Below are 21,788 nucleotides of genomic sequence, written 5' to 3'. Positions count from 1 at the left end.
GAGCAGCAGGAGTACCGCTGTAGGAAGAGAAGCAATGTGTGGTCACAAATTGGACATTATAATAATGGAACTCAAAAGACAAAGAGACAGACATCTGACAACTGCATGAACGATGAAAGCTGGGCCTCACTTTGAAGGACAGTTTTTAATTTTCTTTAGGCTATAGAATTAGCCTCTGTATTGAGAAATATGTGTTTACAAACTATTGATATAATTAAAACTTCCTTCATAGCTTTTTGTATATTGCAATAATAACATATGGTTCTCTCTGCAACCATACATTGGCTTATATAACAACAGTTTCTCATCAGAAAAGGCCGTCTGTCAGCAACATAAAGCAGTGAAAATATTCTAAATATAGCGTACACTCAAACTGATACTGATTTTTTTTAAAAAGTGAGCTTTAGAGGTGCAGGTAGGTGAACTTTGTCACAGTTAGACAGAGGCAGGCTAGCTGTTTTCTCTGTTTCCAGTCTTTATGCTAAGCTAAGCTCACCGGTTATTGGCTGAAGCATTATATTAAAAGAAGAGATGTGAGAGTGGTATTGATCTTTTCATCTATCACTCAACAGAAACACAAATGAGGGTATTTCCAGAGAGGCACATACTGGTTTCAAAATTTGCTTGTATGCTTGCCAAATATGGGTGTGCACGCACACTGTCCAAGAAAATCACATTAGAAGCAAACAAATTACACTTAAAAAAAAAAAAGAAAAAAGAAAAGACAATGCAAGAGTCAAAAGAAGAAAACTTAAAAGAGGCTAGAATGACAAACAATGTGAAAGACAATAGCATCTAAGTTTCAAGAGGAACTTCTCATGAACAGATGGAGCTGGTTAACAGTTGTCCTGCAGCCATTCAGTCCCGTCCAGTCCAGACCCTTCCTGCCTGCCAGATGAACATTAGTAATAGCGATCACTCCATGTTCTGGCCTGCTTCAGGTACTGACAGTCTGGTGCTGTAGCCCCCCCACCACCCCAGCCTCTGAGGCTCGAACCACTTGGACGACCACCAACGCTTGGACCTCACTTGGTCTAGCTTTCCCTGGACAAAAACAGTCATTATATCTCATGCAGCTCACATTAATTTCCACACTTTCACTGAAAAAGGTACAAGGCTTGTTATGAAATGTCAAGTTTTCTTCGAAATTAGGGAGGGTTTGTACTTTATGGTGAACCACTCTGCTGGCTGTCCAAGGCGAACATGAGAGCTGTCAGACTGTGGAGGGACGGGATGAGTTAAGAGATCAGTATTTATTTTGATTGTTAGCTTTTATATTATTGTGCACAAGCTTTCTAACTTAGGAAAACTCATTAACTAAATAAAGTTAAGGTCTTAGTAAGTTGATTTAAGCTTTTTGAGGTTTGCTTTCCACCTTAGGAATAAGAGCTAAATTTAATTTGATATATTCTATTCCAAAAATTTCATTTGTGCTTTTGACATGTTGATATTTTTCGATATGTAAACACGATTTGGAAAAAAAGAATGAGCAACACCAGAAAATATTTTCACCACACAGTATGCTGCTGTTAGCTTCTGTTGCTATGCCTGTTAGCCTTCTGTTCTCATGTGATAGATGCAGTTTAAATCCTTAATACTTTTTTGAATTTAGACAGAGGTTTTAAAAAAAGCAGGCTTTTCATTTCTAGACTGTGGTTTGAAATGACTGCTGCTGGCAGGTTTTATCAGCTGTAGTAATTAATCTAATCTTAGGTTCATGAGTTAGTTGACAACACAAAGCTCCAGTTCATATTTTCCCAACTGACTCAATTTGAAATTAGATTCTTGTGTTAGGGATCTTGAAGACTAAGGCTGGAGTTTCATGTTGATCCATGTAGAAAACATACAAATAAAGAAACAGCATTGTTCTTGTATTGCAGTGCAGTGTAACAATATGCTTTTTTGGCTAGTGAGTGAAGCAAATCTATTAGACACATGCATTCTGTGAAATAAGACTAAGTTGGGATTACTTCTGTATGCAGTAAGCTAGTTAGCAGCACATGCTAACATGTGCAGCACTGTCTAATCCACTGTGTTTTTGGTTTTGCAAAGGCTAAAAAAGAAGCACAACCCTTCAAATTATCTCTCTTAAGCTCCGTGCACATTACTTCAACAGGAGGAGTAAACCTAATCCAAAATTTGACGGACCTGTAGTGCCTAATTGCTAAGCTGTAACTGGGCAGTGGCTGTCGGGGTTTAGCTGAGGAGTAATTTGTGGTCCTTTTACAGTTCACTGCCATTTCTAACACATTGCTTTTGTCAGATGAAAATTGTTTCTCCAACATGTCTGCCTGGACACAATGCGCTTCTGTCATTATCCAAAGGGTTTTGAGAGGATTTGAGAGGAAGTCGACTCTTTGAATTTTAAAATTGAAAGCATGAAATGTTTCCACCCAACAGCACAAAAAATTAACTAATTGTCTCTGGTGTGCAGCTGCAGTGTCATCCAACAGCTCTTCTTTACAATAAAATGATTGATTCATCTTAACATTCATGTCATCCATCTTTTTACCAAAGTTTCTGGCAAAATAATTAAATACTCTTCAACCACATGAACATCAGCAGCACATTTCCAATATGTTTCAGCTCAGCTCCTCATAGCAGAGATATGATTGTTGGTGAAGTTTGCTTGTATGGCTCTCATTATCTCTGAAGACTAAAGCCTGCATGTGCAGCCTCTGTCCAGAGCCTTTCGTCTCCTCCCTCCTCCTCCTCCTCCTCCTCTGCTCTCCAGAGACTCTCATTTGCACAGTGGGGAGCTTCAGGCACTTTACAGGCAGAGGAGGGATGAAGGGCTGAGAGAGAAAGAGATGAATAGTGTAACAGAGAGGTGAAAGAGTGGTGAGTCATGTCTCGCATGTGTTCAAACATGTGAACGCCAAGATTAGAATGATATATAGGACTGATAATGGCCTTTTATTGCTTGTATGAGTCACTGATGGTAAATTTGATGCGGAAAACAAAAGAAACGAAAAGTTTATTCTGTGTAATGATTGTGTAAAGAGTTATAAACAGTGTTAGGAAGTAGGCTGAATAAATTTAATTAAGTCCTTAACCCATTCTCATCCCAGTTAGTAGAACTGTAGGGATGCAGTCTTCATCGTTGGCAAAATAACCAAAATGCGTCCTCCTTGTTAACACACCACCCCCCTCTATACACCCGATAGTAGCAGTGAGAGGCCATGGACAGAGAGGTTGTTCAGTTGAATTAGTTATTGATACGTCCAGTCTGTCAGTGAGTTAGAATCTATGGCCGCGACCGTGGCTCTGAAACATCAGCACCCCAAATGTGCTGCGTATTGATAAATCCATGATGCTGTCCATGGTGCTGAAAGAGAAAACAGATTTGTAATTGTGCCCCTATGTCTCAGTCTCACCTTTCTGTCAGTTTTGTCCCAACCTAAAAAACCTGATTTAGAGGGATAATTCAGCCCAAAAGTACATATTTTCCCCCCCGGCCTGTAGCACTGTTTATCCATCTAGATATTTTTGGTGTGAATTGCTGAGTTTTAGAGATATCAGCTGCCTTCTTTCAAATGTCATGGAACTAGATGGCACCCGGCTTGTGGAGCTCAAAGCACACAAAAGCACGCAAAACCAGTGTCTCTTTTCCAAAAATCACAATCCTTACTCAAGATAATTCACAGACCTTGTTGTGAGCTGTTTCATGTAGAAACTACTTTCTTTCTAGTAGAAAAGAAAGTAGTTCCAGTAGATTCTACTGCAGAAAGAAAGTAGCTCCTACATGAAACGCCTCACCTCAAGATCTGTGGATTATTTTGAGTAGTTTGTGCACCACAAGCCGAGTGCCATTGAGTTTCATTATTCATTCATTCATTTTCTGTAACCGCTTATTCCGTAAGGGTCGCGGGCTGCTGGAGCCTATCCCAGCTGACATTGGGCGAGAGGTGGGGTTCACCCTGGACAAGTCGCCAGTTCTGAGTTTCATTATAATGTATGTTTTGCTGCTGATCCTGTCGGTGCATTGCTTAACTTCTGTGCTGGTTCTCCCCTCTGCTCCTATAAACTCAGACTCAACTCACTGACTGACTCATACAACCTCACTTCAAAAAGTCCAGACTTTTCCTTTAAAGATCCACGTGGTAAAAAATTCCAACAAACCAGCGGCGAGATGTCTCCAAAACCGCCGTTACTGGCAGTTATATCTAAATAAAACCCAATATTAACACTAATTCAATAAATTCAAATCTGCTTTCACCACAACCAATTAATCAACTGCATAGCACCATAACTATAAACGACTATTTAACAAGACTGTTTTTTCTGCTGCCATTGGAGCAGGTTTTGATCCAGTAGCCCAAGAGGTTCATTTCAGGACATTTAAAAGAATCCTTTATTTAACTTTTAAAAGACATATTAATCACCGTGGTACTTCTTCATGTTTTGCCAGTTTTTACCCAACTTTATAGCAACTGAAAAAAGAGAGACCATCTTTTATTTGACGAGCGAACAAATAGCTTCAACATCTGTTTCAGGTAATTGAATGTTCAATTACTCATCCCTATGTTTTTTTTTTGCAAGCACTTTTCGCTCTTTCATTCTCCATCAGTGCCGTCCGAAATACTGGAGTACATCTAATTTATGCTTTTCTATTTCCTGGTTTTTCTGTAAGAATATGATACAAATATGTGCAGCAGATATGATGTTATAATGTTATGGTAGATATTAAATTATGATGGGCTAGTGAGTGCAAAGTACTCAGCTGTATAATGAGAGTTAAATGGTACACAGTTAAAATTTATGATGGTCTGATGAGGCTAATATCCTGTCTAGATAATGTGTCTGGCTTCACTCTCCAGCGCTTTGTCAACAGTCTCAGTTGACACACGTCTTAACACTGAGGAGCTGTCCAGAATAGTGTGTGTGTGTGTGTGTGTGTGTGTGTGTGTGTGTGTGTGTGTGTGTGTGTGTTTACTTCTCTTTCTCATTTTCACTCTGCGCTGCGAGAGGTGATAAATCAAGTCAATTATACGAGTACAGCTGCTGCATAGTTTCAGGAATACGAGATGTACCATGGATCCATAAAGCTCCCGCTGACACAAACACGACACACAGTCATACATGCGCACACACATGCACACTTTATTTTGATAGTCCTTGTATGCAAGCTCTTGGCTCAAAGTGTCCCTGAGCAAGGCACTCCACACAAATTCATTAATCTGACTCAAACCAAATACTGTAGAGAATTTACACGTCGTCCTTTAATACTTATTACAGTGGACGCCTCCTTGTCAAATTGATGACTCAAAATAGATGATTATTGTGACCAAATTGTTTGGTTTTTCTTTATTTCTCATGCATATTACCATCGAAATGACATTTGTGTATTTACAGTTTGATTACAGAAACTGTACAGCTCACCAAGCGCCCACTCAAAGGGGAATTACGTGACCAGGCTTCAACCACAGGTGCTTTCCCTGTGAACATTAGCTTTCTGTCTCCATCACTGCACACTGTTTCTCTTTGTTTGAGTGAACTACACAGTGTGGCCTGACGAACACCAAGTTTTGTTGCGGCATCCTGTTTCAAATATTTGTATTGTGAAGCCTGATTATAAAGGGTACAGAACAAGGTATTGCCATGCTTCATTTCCATAAATAAACAAGAATAATACAAAAACACAGGAGAAACCTACTCCTTACATCTAAAATAAATACGAGAATATTGAATAATTAGGGGGGAAAAAACATCAAAACCATGACTGGTCCAGAGCTCCCCCATCTACGGAAATCCCCGTCCCCGTCCCAACCCCTGACAGTGTTTAAAATTTGTTTCCCTCTGCAAGAAACAAGAGTAACGGCTGCCAAAATCTTCTCAGCTCGTCCTTAATGATAAATCAGATTCTCTTCAGTTGAAGTGTGTCCATCAGTTCCAGTTTTAAAGTTGGAACATCTTTCTTTTTCCAGAATAACGGGATTAACTTCTTTGCAGTAATAAGGCCACAAGCCAAGAGACGTCGCCGTGCCTGTTTAAGTTTCTTTACAACTTTGGATTTCCTCAGAATTATCAAAATTGGGTCTGGGTCTATCTGGGCATTGAGTACTTTGGACAAGAAAAGAGAGGATGTCAACCCAGTAAGGTTGTATTTCAGAGCAGAGAGCAAACCTGGGAAGTAAGTTACCTTGCTGCTGCATCTTGTTGGCTCGTTTTTGGGAGTTTAGGTTGTAAGTTTCGAGCAGACAATGTTTTTCCTGTCAGGACTGGGTTACAGAGAAGCGAGCATAGTTTAAAAATTCTTTCTCCACACATTGTCATGTATGAAAAACCCAAAACGAAAACTATAACCGACTTGCTTAATTACTGAAAGCAAATTATTTACAAGCGTATAAGGCAAATTATTTATCATTTGCAACACGATTGTGAAATGAGGTTTTAATGTAGTTCACTCTCAACTGATTGATTAGACTTGGTTGAAGACATAAATAAAAACACTAACTAATCAAACTGATGGGTAGGGAGGAGTGCTGAGGATGAATTAAGGAGTCTCACAGCCTGAGTTAGGAAGCTGCTCTTCTGTCTGGCGGTACAGTACAGCGGTGAATCTCCTGCGTGATGGCGGCAGGGTGAACAGGCTGTGAACAGCTGGGGTCGGTGTTGTCTTTTGGTGTCCTTTGGGCTCTGAGCAGCACCTCATCTCACACTGATATCACTGATGCTCAGCAGATGACTGCCAATGATGTTCTGAGTTTTTCTGTCCTGGGTCGTGCACACGATGTTTCAATCAATGAGTTTTACCTTCTCAAGTTTTCTGAAGAAATACAGCTGTTTCTGAGCCTTCTTTACCAGGGTGGCCATGACAGGTTCTCTTTGATGTTGATTCCCAGGAACCTAAAACTGTTCCACCTGCTCCACCTCAGCTCCACTGATGCTGACAGGGCTGAACATCTTTGCTTCCACAATCAGCTCTTTGGGGTTTTTTTTGCTGACGTTAGGCAGCAAATTGTTTTCTGTGCACGACTCTGTAAGACTGTTGAGTGTAAGACTGTCAGGAGGAGCCTGAGCACAAAGCCTTTGGGGGGTATTTCACCATCCAGTTTCTTCCAGTGCGGTTTGTGCGTTCAGTTATTAATTGCAACGTGCTCCTGAGACCAGGTTGCAATTTGTCCTCTGCGTGGGACAAGGCCTTTATTCCAAACACCATGCATGTAGTTTATTTGTGTATGGACGTCCTCCAAAAACCACATTCTGTTTCTGATTGTAGTGAAGTAACACACACATGTGGGTGTGTCCATTTTCTGTCTTTTCAGAATGGCAGGAATTTCAGTTAAATGATCGAATTCACATCGTTCCGGTTTTCATATGGGTGTTTCTTTTTATTTATGAGAGTCATAAAGATGTCATAAAGATTTTTGTAGTGTATATTCACTTTAAGCCTTTTAAAATATGCACATTTCAACCCATGTCCTTTGTGGAGGACAGTGGGACTTGCTTCTTCTCATTTTCAACAACATTCTCCATACTTCAGGAAACATAGTATTGAATGAGGGTGTTAATGCAGTTCAATTTTGGACCCAAATGCAAACACAACCAGGAGGCTGAGAATAGTTTAAGACAGTGTATTATGATTTGTGGACAGCAGGCTGAAGGCTTGGCAGAAGTGGTCTGGATACTGGCTGAGGAGGGCTGGGTGTGGCAGAGCAAAGCAGGCAGAGGAGCTGATGAGGAGGCAGAAGATGAGGACAAGGCTGGACGTGACTGGTTTTCTGATGGAGCTGGTGTGGGGAATTTGAGGCATAGAGAATTAGCTGATGTCCAGAAAACACTGAAAATACAAAAAAAAAAAAAACAATCACTGAGAAAAGGGCCTTGACGTCTGTACCACACAGGAGACTGAATGATCTGGCAGAGTCTGGGTGTCTGTGCCGGGGTTTTATACTCCAGTGGCTTGATTAGTGGATGAGATGCAGATGTGCAGGATCAGCAGCTGGAGTCACTCAGGTGGATTTGCAGGAGGAGGGAACCAGCAGGCCACACCCAGCAAACACACAGAGACAGACTGAAGACAAACATGAAACGCTAGGGAGGGGAAACAACAGGAAACACAAGGAAAAGGAGAGGCAAAGCCAAAACCCTAACAGAGGCAGAACAGATACATGTGACCATGTGATCAACCTGTATCTAACATCAAGTTACGCAATCCTGCATTTCTTTGATCTGGCTGTCACAAACAGCTGGATCCATTATAGGTCAGACCACCACACCTGGGAAAAGACCTGCAAAAGAGAGGTCTCATTTGCCAAAACTGGTGCAGGAGAGAAAGACTCAGACTTTTGTGAAGTGTGTAAAGTGCAACATGTGTCTCAGAGACCAAGAACTGCTTCTTAAGGTAGCATGCATGACATGTTAGCATGTTCGTGTCACGTGTTTTGACTCATCTCCAAGTCGAGATTTAGCCATGAAGCAGAGCTTTGAATTAATTGACGTTTTTAAAATGTTTGTTAAAATTTAACAAAGAAATTATACAATTTATTTTATATTTATTTCCAATATTCATCAAATAAGGAAGAATGACATAGAAATGCAGAGCAAATGAAAATTCATCTTTACCAAACTGATGCCTTGTAATGTGATTTTTGTGGAAAAGACTGACCCGATGTCCACTAAAAGGGACATGTCAAGTTTGATGTTGTATATAGAGGATCCTCTTGTGTATAGGAATAGTTTGACTTTTTAAGAGCATATGCTTTTTAATATTCTTGCAGAGAGTTAGATGAGAAGATCAGCAAAACTCTCATGTCCATGTAGCTACAGCTTGCAGCTGGCTATGTTAGCTTAGCACAAAAAAAGGAAACAGGTACATAAAAAAAGGTTTTGCAAAATCACCAGCAGCACCTCTAAAGGTCACTAAAACACATTATATCTTGTTTGTTGAAACTGTACAAAAAATGTTCCAAAAAGTTTTTGAGTTTTTTGAGGGTTTACGTACCAGACTATTTCTTAATTGGGAGCAGTGACTACCTGGAGACGTGTCCAATAAGATCACTGGATAAAGGCTTACAGAAACATACATGGGAGGTCCAAAGAACAAAGTTAAGAATTTCAAAATTCTTCATCTGGAACACTTTCACGTTCACAAGATTGTTCCCAGACTCCAGGTCATGATGTTCAAATGACGTTTTTTCAGTCACTGAAAAATCACTTTTGGGCTGAACTTCAATCCCGAATTTTTGTAACCTACAAATTCTTATGAGCTGGGGTTCACAGAAGAGGAAGTTAGTTCCCTCAGAGTAATTTTATTGATTTTTCTTGTTGCGTCAAAGACCATTCTTGTGGTTCATGGAAAGAATTCTGCTGCAGCATGTCGAAAACAACTTATTCATCTCCTTTTGTTTCATGTTGATTTGATTTGCAGGGCTTCATTAAACTCATAAACACTCACAATGAAAATAATCTGCTCAGTGTGAGTTTAAAGTCAGACCAGCAAGCGCCGGGTGAAAGCGAGTCATGTGTTCGATCAATGGAGTCGTGTTGGCGTAAATAATAGACTTAAGTATTTCTGGTGTCTCATGATGCTGTTTGCTACAAACATTTTATTGCAGAGGCTCCAATAAATGCACAAAAAACTTAATGTCTTTCCTCTGCAGACATTAAATGGTAGAACAAATGTGTGTAAATGCCTCTGCTAATTCATATGTGTGTTTTCCTACATGGATCGTTTTGTTAATGTGCATTTGTGTGTGTTTTGCAGTGGAGGAGACTCTTGTGCGGCTGGTGAATGGGTCAGGTCCTCATGAAGGTCGCGTGGAGGTCTTCCATGAACGCCGCTGGGGGACGGTGTGTGACGATGTCTGGGATAAAAAGGACGGAGACGTGGTGTGTAGGATGCTTGGATACCGAGGAGCCGTAGAGGTCCATAAGACTGGGCGCTTCGGACAAGGTATGAGATGGTCAACACGCACAACGTCGGCTGTTGTGTCACTGATGAATTTTCCTGGTTCGCTTTCCTGCCAACTGTGCAGACATTTGTTCTAGTTCATGTCTGCACAGTGTGAATATGTACCGGCCCTGCAAAGACTTGCCTGAGACATTCAAACTTTCATAGGGAACATTTAGCCGTTCCTTTTTTGTCAAAGCTGCATTATTGTCACATGATAAAGGAGGGTTCAAAGAGGAGTTTTTGATGCACAAGGTAGAGAAAGTTGTCCATTAACTCTACAGTTGGTGGCTTGTTCCTTCCGTCTGCATGCCAAAGTGTCCCTGAACAAGTTACTGCTTCGAATGGCCGGTCCAGTGTATTTTATAGCAAACTATATGCATTAGGGATTAATGTTTTTCCCTAACATCCTGGGAAGAGAAGCACTTTATCCCGAGAATCCTGGGAAGTTTAAGGAATAATTTCAGCTGTAGTCAAAACATTGGTCATATTTCAGGAAAGGCTAAATGTAACAAGGATAAATGTGGGATCCAAACTGCTGTAGTGTATTATCTGATGGTATTAAATTATTATTGAGACACAAGGCCGCCATTTCAACATTAATGAACATTTTAATGAACGTAATATAGTGCATGTGCGTGCAACATGCAACTTGAACTTCACTACAGCAGGGTCTGAAATTAACACCCGCCAAGTGTCAAATGCGGATAGATTTTCCGTTTGGCAAGTAAATCTTGGAAGGCTGTCTGTCACACCGGGGTGTAAATGTTTGTACCAAAATAGTGAAGTCATAAAAAAAACTATGCTAAAGGTCACTGCTGTGTTTTGGTGTCATTTACGGGTGCATTGCTTCTATCCTCTGTTGTCTGTAATGAAGTTTAACACTCACACACACACAGGGACAAGGACTTCATGGTGCATTCAGGTGCACCTAATAAATTCTGAAGTTGATATCACTTATTGCAACAAAACATGTTGGCGCTAACAGGGACTTTATGGTGCATTCAGGTGCACCTTGTAAACACAGAAATCTATAGTTGAACGGCCATGATGGTCGTTTTAAATGGGAAAGTTTCTATTTTTTTGCCTGGCCACAACTTCTTATAGCGGCCAGTGATCTGCCCCAAATAACACAATCGAATCGTCCTTATTACAGTTCACGTCAATTTTGTTGATTCTTTCAGTAGTAGTATTAACAGCAACAGAGTATTTCTGTGCACAGAAAAAGTCACGATATGCCAAATGTCTTTTAGTTCCCTACTGCAACGACACAAATGAGTAGATTATATTTTGATAATAAATTTGAAGGCATTCTCCCTTTAATCTCATTCTTGATGGCCTGTTTGTGGAGTGAAGAACATCTAAATCACAGCAGGAAATCGGTGGAATTTCCTCTGCCCTCAGCTCATATCCACGGTGACATTTACTGGTGGAACGTAGTTCTGAGTTTTAAGAACTCTGCTGTGTTTTGCCGTTGAGTGGTATTACTTGAACAGCGCCCTAAAATGCCGCGGGGATTAATATTAAGATTTTATGGGGAAAGTCATGTGAGCCAGATGTCGTCAAAAAAAAGTCCCAGAGGTCATATCCATCTCCCTCTTTTCTGTGTCTCTCCGTTTTATTTCATCCAGCGAGTCGGCCTTACATCACTCGGAGTCTCTGTCCAGGCAGAGTTGTTACCAATAAGTCTGGAAAATTGGGGGAAAACATGCCTTTGTTCCAGGGGACGACCTCCAGACAACAGCGGTGACTAACATCGTGGCTGGATTTAATTTAAAACTATCTGGAATTCAAATATATCTTTTCAGATGAGTCACCTACCTTTTTGGGTTTTTTTCTTTTTTGATTTAACTTTTTTTTAAAGTCATAACATCTTTAAACATCTTTCTCAGAGATGTGACAGGAGAAAACACACATTAGCAGCAACATTACCAAGAAATCACGACTGCAACCACGTGAATGAAAAAAAACACAAATTAAACAATCAGGAGTGTTTTTATGATCTCATATCAGGGCTGAAACCATGAAGGCGCCAGAACAGAAGTTATGTTTGTTTCTGCTCAAATGTCTTTGCAATGGATGAAAAATCTCAGCTGAAGCTGCCTCAGCGCAGTCACAATCTGTGCCTATAAGCACAATATTTGATCATTTTGATTAGCATTTTGTGGAAAGTGCTCACTTTTACTCCTTCTTGGTACTTTCGTATAGATTTGACATAAGGCCACATGTACATGAGATCTATTAAATAGCTGTTTCTGATCTTTTTAACTTTTCCTACCTGTTTAAACTTGAACTATGTGGTGGGATTGTTTTATTAACTACTGTTTCCATAGTCAAGAATTAACTTTAAGATAATTTTGTTTTTGTCATAAAGACATCTGCTGCTTCTCAAGTGCACTTTCTAGTTCTTAAAGTTTTGACGCTGATGATTTAGATGGGATAAAGGGCAGCAAGCAGCAATAAAAAAAACTGTAGAATATTAAAAAGTTCAATAAAATTTTATTTGCATAGCGCCAAATCCTAACAAAGTTATCTCTAAGTATGAGTCTAGACTGTACGCTTTATAAACCCAATTGTTCCCGCCAAGAGTGAGCACTGAGGCGTACAGTCATCTTTAGCTGCACTAGAAGTGTTCTGAGAAATCAAAACCCCAGTATGTTTTTGATAACGCAAGTTTCTAAAACCTTTTTTCCTTAAATTTGAGTCTTAACCATGTAATTAGGATATTTTAGGACTTGGCCTCATTGATGTCATTCCTCTCCCATTCTCGCTCCCAACATGTCAAATACTCAGTTTGCTCAGTGCTTCTATGCTTCCAGAACCCCTTTCTCACATGCACTGCAACTCTGCAATTATCCAGAAACTACCTGGAGGAGATGTATGTGTGAACACAAATGTCTGCATTTTATGGTGTGGACTTAACTCCTGCATGTGTGAATACAGCAGCTGAGTGTCTGATACTTCCTGAGCTCACATTTTAATGCCTTTCTTCGTCATCTGTGATTTGAAAACAGCAGAATACAGTCAGAAGCACCACAAAGTGTCTCTCCTGCCAGACAGCGATTATGTTTTTTTTCCTGGTCTGGCACACTGGAGTCGATTGATTGATTGATATCGGCGCAAAAACATCAGTCATCATTACAGATGAGTCTCTCTCCTTCTCCCCACCTTCACCTAAACCATACAAATCATTTCTAACATATACAAAGACCTCTGATGCGAATGATCTCTTAATGCGTGCTGCATGTGTGAGAGGGCACGTTCAGACGATGTCCAGACCTGACTCTCAGGACGTAGCTCGGAGTGCATACGTGAAAACAGCCCGAGTGTGATGCTGTAGGTTCCCTGCAGACGTCCGATCTTTTGATGTGCCATTGAAGTCAGAACACAGCAACTGGTCCTGTTTGAACCAGCAGTGAATGTTGAAAACTTATGTAAGTTAAGCATGGAAGCAACACACTTATGTTAACTCAAACATGCTCTTTTCCTAAACCTAACAAAGCAGTTTTGCTGCCTTTGTTTTGAAAGTCTACCACACCATTGCATATTTATTATTGCTAACTTGGCCACGCCATAGTTTGAAGCATAGTTCATCTAACCAAGCTCCGAGTTGGGAGTGGCAACATGTTCTTTCTTCACTCTTTCTCAAATGTCTCTTTGGTCCTGAAGCTTCCAGCTCAGTCACGTTACCTCAAACGTTACACAAGAATTCCAGTAATTTAAAGAGTCGCTTTCTCTGCGTGGGCGAACGGTGATTTCTCATCACCCGTGAACAGAGTTTGTTTGACCTTGTAATCAGTGAGGAGACACAGACATCAACCCTCAATTAGAATCAGTTATGGAGGTTAGAAAAAGTGGTGTTTAAAAAAAACAGCACTGACTGATTTTCTGCAGATAGGAGTGTTTTGGGGGTTTTTTGTCAGCGCAGCACATCATTTTACAAACATCCATTTAATCCTTCAAATCACTCCGACGCTGAGTGACTCTTCTCTAAACTGTCCCTGGGTGTTCCCCTTAAATCCTCCACAATGTTTTGGTGATCCAACGCCTATTTGTGAGAAGTGTCATAAATTCAGTTGCGAGCGGGCCGACCCCCAGCCTGCACACTGCGTTGTAAAAGTGTGTTGAGATCCAGAGTAAACAGTTTAAAGGTCCGTGTCCACCAAAGCAAACCCCGAGCAGGCGCAGCAGCCGAACAGCTGGGACGCTTGTATTCCCCTGTGCATACCTCATTTCCATCCTGTGCACGCCTGCATGGACACACGTGTGCCTGCTGTTTCATGCTGCTTTGAAGATGTCAACTCTGCAGCCAGGTTTTATATTTTTTTTTTCCTCTCTATTTTATGTTACGTTGTGAAGCAAAGCAGGAATGTAGGAGGCATATGGTTCGACTGAGGTACTGGTATGCTGATTTTTGCTGTTTTTGCTCAGATATCAGCCTTAGGATGCAACAGATTTTGCAGAAGGATGCATTGTTTTTGTGGGCAAAAGAAATAATTTACTTTCACTTTTCCTGAGAGATAATCTTTCCTCTGTCACTCTTCTTCAAGTTTTTCTCTTTTATCCCCAATTAGTTTTTTTCTCATCCAAATTGAGGTGTTATAGATGCACATTTGAAGCATTTTTTATTTGATTTTGGGCTGTGTAAACAAAACCGGCCTGAGTCAACCTACATTTTATTAGTCTGGGTTTCAGTGTGTCCAGTGTTGATTTAAAGTCTTCAAAACTCTAGCTGATCTAATTGAGCTCTAATGTGGTAAAAACACAGGAGTTGGCCAAGTTATAACTGGCAGGACTGGACAAAATACCAGTTCCCAAACACTAGTCAGCATTTTTTTTTTTACCAAACATATTTCAGACAGTGAATCATTCAAACAGAAAAACACACACATAATCAAGTCTCAGAGCAGCTGCAGTGTTTTTGCTGCTGACTAAGACTACAATGACAGTGTGCATTTGTTTCTGAGCAAACAGCACAACTTAAATGTAACTTCCAGTGCCAGTGAGAGATCAGGAGACACTTCCTTTTTGCAGGGTTCATAAAACATCTCAGATATGTCTGTATAGAGTCAGTGTCACATTTGCTGCAGAATTTATCGCAAAGAGCATAAAGCTACAAAATTATGCGTGAAAAACAGAATAAAACAAATTCAAACTGCTTAATTTAACGAAAAAAGGCCAAAAACTTTTCTTAAAGAGTAAATCAACATGAAAACAACACATCTGTTGACCAACTGATGATGCTGTCAAATCTCAAAACAAAGTCAGTTAGTTAAAGGGCCGATGTATAGGATTTAATGGCATGTAGCGCTGAGATTGCAGCGTGCAGACACCTTGTCTCAGTTAGCATCAAGGGCTAAAATGTTTACAGTTGCTTGGCAACACCTCCCTTTCACTTCCATGCTGACGTAATTATCCAGATTTGATACCGTAAATATCAAACACGTGTGAAATTTATCGGCACGGTGCTGATGAGTCTAGGATCGGTTCAGTGAGGTGAAGACTGGATCTGTGAAACCCTCACATTACAGGATTATCTGGGCTGAACTTTGGTATCGACTGAGGTCCAGCACAGATTTCTCCTCTGAAGAATCTGAAGAAGATCTGCCTGAGACTCTTGTAGTGTGTGGCCAGTATAAGAGAACCTATTGTGGCCAAGATACGTGCAAACCACAAAAGGCCTTAGACTTTGATTTGTCTGTTCTGGGCTACTGTAGAAACATGACGGTGGAACAATCACCTGAAAATAAGAAATACTACGTTTTTCATTACAGTAAAATGAGCCATTTATGTTTACAGAACTTTTTAAGTTCTCTTAAAAATTTGGACAGGTAGCATAAAAAGCAGGAACAGTTATGTCATCAGAAATGAGCATTTATGTGACCGCATTGGTTACAAACCAAGTATATCTCCAGCTTCATGGGTTTCTTTTTCCATCAGCCTTCACTAATGAACTCTGCAACCTCTGGGTCTGTGTCGTGTTTGTCCTGGTTAGTTAATAAAGTCCCATCCGTTCCCATCCCTCCGTAGTACACATTTGATAATTTACTCTTCTGTTGTTTTGATCTTGACAGCGCCTTGAACTTTTTGCCAGTTTAGAAAGGAAATTAAGAGGTTCAAATATTTTAAGACTGGGATCATGAGCCTGCTGGCCTGAAGCTCAAACAGTGCTTTTGATTAAACTTCTGAATTTGTATTTTGTGCTTTTTATCTTCCCTCTCTGTGTTTTTACAGTTTGCAGCCCGGTGTCACAGCATTTCACGAAATAGTCATGAAACATTATCAATATACACATGTACAAGAATATGAATTGTCTATTTTAGACAGTTAACATGACTTTGGAAGTGATGAGGACAGATGTACACTGCATGTGTTAGCAGTGCTAAAAAACAGTGAAGTCATGACTATTAAATCAAAATTATTGATGAAGCCACCTTGAATATTTTTAGTAAATGCAACTCATCGTTTGTTCGTCCCAATACGTTACAGAACTGAATAAATTTAAGGATGAAACCCCATTATTTCATCTTCAGTAAACTCAATATAGTTATGTGTTCTGTTTTACAGTGTAGTATAAAAAGTGAGGAAGTCTGCGCAGGGAAGAGGTCAGGGAAGTTTGTGTCCATGTTCACGTCTCCTAATTTGGTGATTTAGAATTTTTCGCTAAATTTTAAGGTGGGAATGCTCCTTTATTAGTTTATTAGAGACACTTCTCCTGTTTTTTAAGCCAAACAAGCCATTTTCAAAGCCACTGAATCATCTGAAAAAAAATGCATTGCTACAAAGCTGAAAACCTGGCAGTGACACTAATGATATATTAAATTTTATGACCATTTCACAAACTGCATGAGGATGTGTTGCAGTATGTTTGTTATATTATTGGCACATACTGTCTTTAATGTTTCTGACACACTGCAGTTTGTTTGAATTCCTCACTGACAGCTCCGAACACCTGAGTGATCAATAATTCTGATTTAGAGCAGAGCAGCAGATAGTCCTCGACTCCAGCTGCTGCTTCAGGGTCATTTCTGATAAATCAGCCTCTCTTCTCACCTACAGCACATAAACCCTTTAGTTATACATCCTTAAACTGCATTATCAGCGTGTGAGTACAACCAAATGTTGCTCGATCTCGCTCTCGTCCCCTCGCAGCTGAGCACCGTCTCCTCCGACCATCTACAACTGTTGCAAAACGGGGACTTTCTGGAGCCTCCAGTGATTCCGGTTTTACAAACAGGAATTGAGGTTTATAGCAAAAACAATACTGCCAAAAGCTCTGCTTACCAGCTGGAACTGTGTATTTTATTACCGGATACAATATTATCTGATCAACAGTTCAGTGAGGAAGCGCTGGGAGCACTTAAAATGTCTCAATCTGAAGACATGTGTACACACACTTCTAATGATGACTGTTTCTTTGGAGCAATATCAATTTATTTAAAGGGATAGTTCGGATTATTTGAAATGTGGTTGTATGAGGTACGTATCAAGCACGCCCCCAGTTTGGAGAAGCAAAGAGGAGAACCAGCACGAAAACTATGCAATGTACCACTGTGGACAGGGTCAGCAACGCTAGATTTGTGTCAGACTATCATTATATATACCCCGATTTTCCAGCAAATTACCCTGATGAAGGCTACAGCCAAAATGAATTGGTCTGAAAATAAAGTTGTTTTTGGAGTTTTATCTCTTTGAGTTATTTTATCCTTCTCCAAGCACCTTGAAAGTAAGTGAAGTTGTGCCAGAAACCCCTGCCCACTCCTACGTTTCTCCAGCGGTTCATACCAGGTTATGTGTGCGGCATTTCACTTCACTCACAAAAGAGTGAAAAAAATTTGTGTTGACAGAAAAGAGGCAGAGGAGAAAACGTTAGAATCAGCTGTGGCAGTGCAGGTGGGGTATCAGGGCCACTTTTCATCACAGGACATTTAATCTTTTAAGGGGCTGAACTCATGAATTTCTGCCCCGCAAATATCGCTTTCTCCAAACCAACCAGACTCCATTGGCAAAATCAATAATTTAACTTTGTAGAGTACTGCTGCCTCGATCAGTTTGTTTGTTTATGTAATTGTTTCACTTTGGTGTTTTAAAATGTTAGATCGGACTCACCAAAGTCACACAATAACACAAACAAACTAATCAATCAGTCAGTGATAGATCAGCAACTACTATGTTCAGCAAGGTAAAATTCCTGTTTTCGCCAGTGGAGTTTGGTTGACTGCAAGAGAGGATTATTTGACTTATATAACAGAAACTTCCCGTCAGAAAAGGCTGTCTGACAGCAAGGTAATGGAGTGAAAATATTCTAATTATAGTTTGCAACCACACTTCAAATTATCTGAACTATTCCTTTAAGAGTACACTTGACTTTTAAACCTTCAGCCTCCTTATAACTGTTAAACTTTTGTGGCAAAAAGCAGAAATGCCTGAGAAAATATAACAAAAAGTTTGCCAAACCCAAGAACATAAAACCAGTTCATGCAATGTGAGAAGATAAGAGCACAAGCTGCTTATAGACGCAGATGTGTCGCCCCCAAATAACCTTCTTCTCACATGACTACAGCGCCGCCAAAAGCGTTTTAACTTCGGTAATGATGTGGGGAAAATTCTGCTTTCTACGTCCCACAACAAGATATAAAATATCAGAGTCATTCCTGGTTTGTGTTGAGTGTATATTTGATTTCTTTAGTTTATGACCTCTACTTTATGTGTGGCACTCACTCCGGCCTGTGATTAAGCTCGCAGGCGGTTTCAGCCAACATGTTCACGCTCTTTGGCTGCAGTTGTATTATTTTGACATGAAGAAGAGGGAAAGTGATGCATGAGTGAGCCATCAGAGGGACTGCTGGTGTTGAAGTCCAGATGTGATTTTTTTTTCTCTCTTCTGATGTTTGGCTCAACCATTGATTGAAGAAATCTTAGGAAGTGGCTTTTTTTTTTTTCAATGCATTGCTTGTGTTTACACACGTACTGCATGCAGGCTTCTTTTTGAGTGTCATGGGAAAAGGAAATTCTTTAAGAACATAATCACAACAGGGAATTTCAAAATATTGAAATCCTGTTGGAGGCGGCAGCGGCAAGTAGTGATGAGTGTTTACTGCATGTTTTTGCCTTGGATTTCGCCTCTCAGGTTACCTATAGACTGCCTTACTTAATTGAATTAAAAAAAAAATCAGAACTCAGTATACTGCCAAGTAGGCTTTCATATATTTTCATATAGAGGTTTTCATTTATCGGGAATTTGCCTTGGTATTTTAGTGCACAGTGATCACGCTAAACAAAGTAAGAGAAAAGAAAAAAGTTCTGCAAAACTCAAGAATCATAAATACAAAATAGAAACTTACAATGAAAATATGTAAAATATATCTTGAGCCATATAGTGTTTAAAAAGAAGAGGATTGAATGTGCAAAATATTGAATAAAATAAGTGTTTATTATTGGTGGAGATAGGTGGTGCAGCGGTTAGCGCTGTCGCCTCACAGTAAGAAGGTTCTGAGTCTTAATCCCCGAGCTGGGCTGGGGTGCTGGGGAGTTTGTGGCTGGAGCAGGACCTTTCTGTGCTCTGGCTTCCTCCTGCAGCCCAAAGACATGCGGTGTAACGGGCTAATTGATAACTCTAAATTGCCCTGAGGTGTGAATATGAGTGTGAGTGGTTGTTTGTCTGTATGCGTCAGCCCTGAGAGGAACTGGCGGCTTGTCCTGGGTGTGCACCACCTGGCGACCCGTCAAGAATAAGTGGTTACAGACAAAGGAAGTGGTGAAGTTTGCAGGGATGCTCACAGCCTTAACTGAATACCTTTAGATGCTACTCAGGGCTTAATAAACTGTCAGCTATATTTTAGGGGGGCAATAAAAATATATAATCTATATTTTCATTTGCAGTGAATATTGTCCTGAAAATATGCTAGAATTCAGCATCAGTTAAATATAAGATCATTAAGCACAGAGTTTTTATAGCAAAGTGTTTAATGTTGATTATCTGAAAGTTACCTATCAAGCAGTGCAGGGATGTTTGTTTCTTTAGGCCAACCCTGAAGTTAGAATTGCTCTGGTTCCCTCAACAAAACACAAATGACTTTTCCAGAGATATTCCAGAAAATAAGCTCTGTGGTGAACAAAAGTTTATGATGTTTTGTTCAGCAAGATAATCATGACAAAAAAAACCCCCAGCTACTTTTATGATTTTTGAATCATAAATGCAAACATCAAGTAAACAGCTACCACCATTAAGTCACTAGTGTTCGGTATGATGACATTTAATGTCCCCAACAACCTCTGTAATCTCTTTTTAAGACATGTCAGCTTCAAAATTCATGATTGGGGTATTTACTGACTGATGATTTTATGTCATAGAACAAAACATGAAAAACTTTTAAGCTTGTGTTCACCACAGACCTTATTTCATGCATCTAACCAAAAAAAAAAAAAAATCCATTCAAAAGTTCATATCATTATTTAAAATTTCTTGATTGCGCCCTCACCACTTCTAAAACCAAAACTACAACCTTTATGTTTTTATTTGATGGGTTTTCACTTTAAAATAGTATGAACAAAACAGGAACTATAAAAACAGGGCAAGAAAATGAAGGGGAAAAACAAAACACAAAGGGAAACAGATGGGAAGAAATAAAAAATAAAACAAGAACAAAAGGACTCAGGGAAATGGATCGAAGCCTGCAAACCAGTTCAGGCAGTCGACTGGAGCCTCACTGCCACGTGTGACATGCCTCGCTCTCAACACGCACTTTCAGTTTGGTGGTTAATGTAAGGTGTCAAACATCCACCTGCAGTCCTTGTAGGAGAAACATCAACTATGTCTGTGTGGTGTGTTCACATGTAAAGACACTTTTAGGTGAGTCGAATGACTGAAATACAGAAAATCTGTTGTCTTTTTACACAAGAAAAACCTTTTCTTTTCACTTTTCTGTGCAGGCACTGGTCTGATCTGGATGGATGACGTGGCGTGCACAGGGTCTGAAGACACTATCCACCAGTGTAAGTTTCCCGGCTGGGGCAAAACCAACTGCGGCCACGTGGAGGACGCCGGCGTGACCTGTGCCGTCTAAACCCTCATGACCCTGACCCTGCTGCAGCGGCCGAGCATCTCCTTAAACAGTGCCTTAAACTCTTAAGAAGCTACAAGGTGCACAGCGTCCTACCATTTCCTGGGGTGTCACATGAGCAGTCAGTTGTCTTTCACCTGCAGAAAAAGTGCCGCCTCACCTGACAAACCACCGCGATGTGCATGGATTAATCTGCAGCTTTTTCAGGAGTTCACGATTTTACATTGCGCTGCGAGACTGAATCGAGGCAGCAAAGAAAAAGCACGGCATATGCAAACTTTGAGCAACCACATGAGCTGGTACACAGGGATGAGTGGATGACGGGACTCTTCATCAGCCTGAACTACAGAGAGTCCAATGAAGGCCGAAGGTCAGCTTTCAGGTGTAGAGTGAGGCTTGTCCAACGTCCTAAAGTCTTCATGTGTCAGCTGTCGTCTCTAAGTCGCTGAGGAGCTGAAATGACACATAAAGAAGCTGACGAAAACAGGACTGTGTCAGTGACGAACTGATTTTTTTATTTACAGGCAGCTGCTCTTCACAGTATTATGTAGGAATGGCTTTTGAGTGATGCTAAACATACAGTGTTGCCTTATTATTTACCATATAGTATTACCCAGTGAGCAATCAGTTGATGATTTGCAGGTCAAAAAACAGCTTTCAGAGTTGAGTTAAAACTGGACTAAATTTCACTTTCACTTTATTTACTTTATTTAAAGGTAATATTGTATTTTTCTTATGCAGCTTGTCTTCAAAACTTTCTGCCATTGTTGTCACTGATGACGTGCCTCCTGACCCCGTCACGTCCCCATACTGCCCCTACATTTTCATAT

At 40.3% G+C, this 21,788-nt stretch overlaps 1 protein-coding gene across 1 annotated transcript in view; it reads left to right on the top strand.

Moving 5' to 3' along the window:
- scara5 (scavenger receptor class A, member 5 (putative)) overlaps positions 1-21,359 on the top strand; it is a 95,307-nt gene extending 73,948 nt beyond the window's left edge. Inside the window, exons 11-12 of the mRNA XM_084737732.1 lie at positions 9,710-9,898; positions 20,828-21,359. Of these exons, the coding sequence (XP_084593858.1) occupies positions 9,710-9,898; positions 20,828-20,961 (323 nt within the window). The 3' untranslated portion in view covers positions 20,962-21,359. The remainder of the gene's footprint in view (positions 1-9,709; positions 9,899-20,827) is intronic.
- The last annotated feature ends 429 nt before the right edge of the window (positions 21,360-21,788 follow it).

The sequence above is a fragment of the Lutjanus erythropterus genome, chromosome 15 (genome assembly GCF_056507025.1).
Source record: "Lutjanus erythropterus isolate fLutEry1 chromosome 15, fLutEry1.hap2, whole genome shotgun sequence".
Classification (NCBI taxonomy): Eukaryota; Metazoa; Chordata; class Actinopteri; order Lutjaniformes; family Lutjanidae; genus Lutjanus; species Lutjanus erythropterus.
Note: the sequence above shows the minus strand (reverse complement) of the source record. Positions and strands in the feature narration are given on the sequence as shown.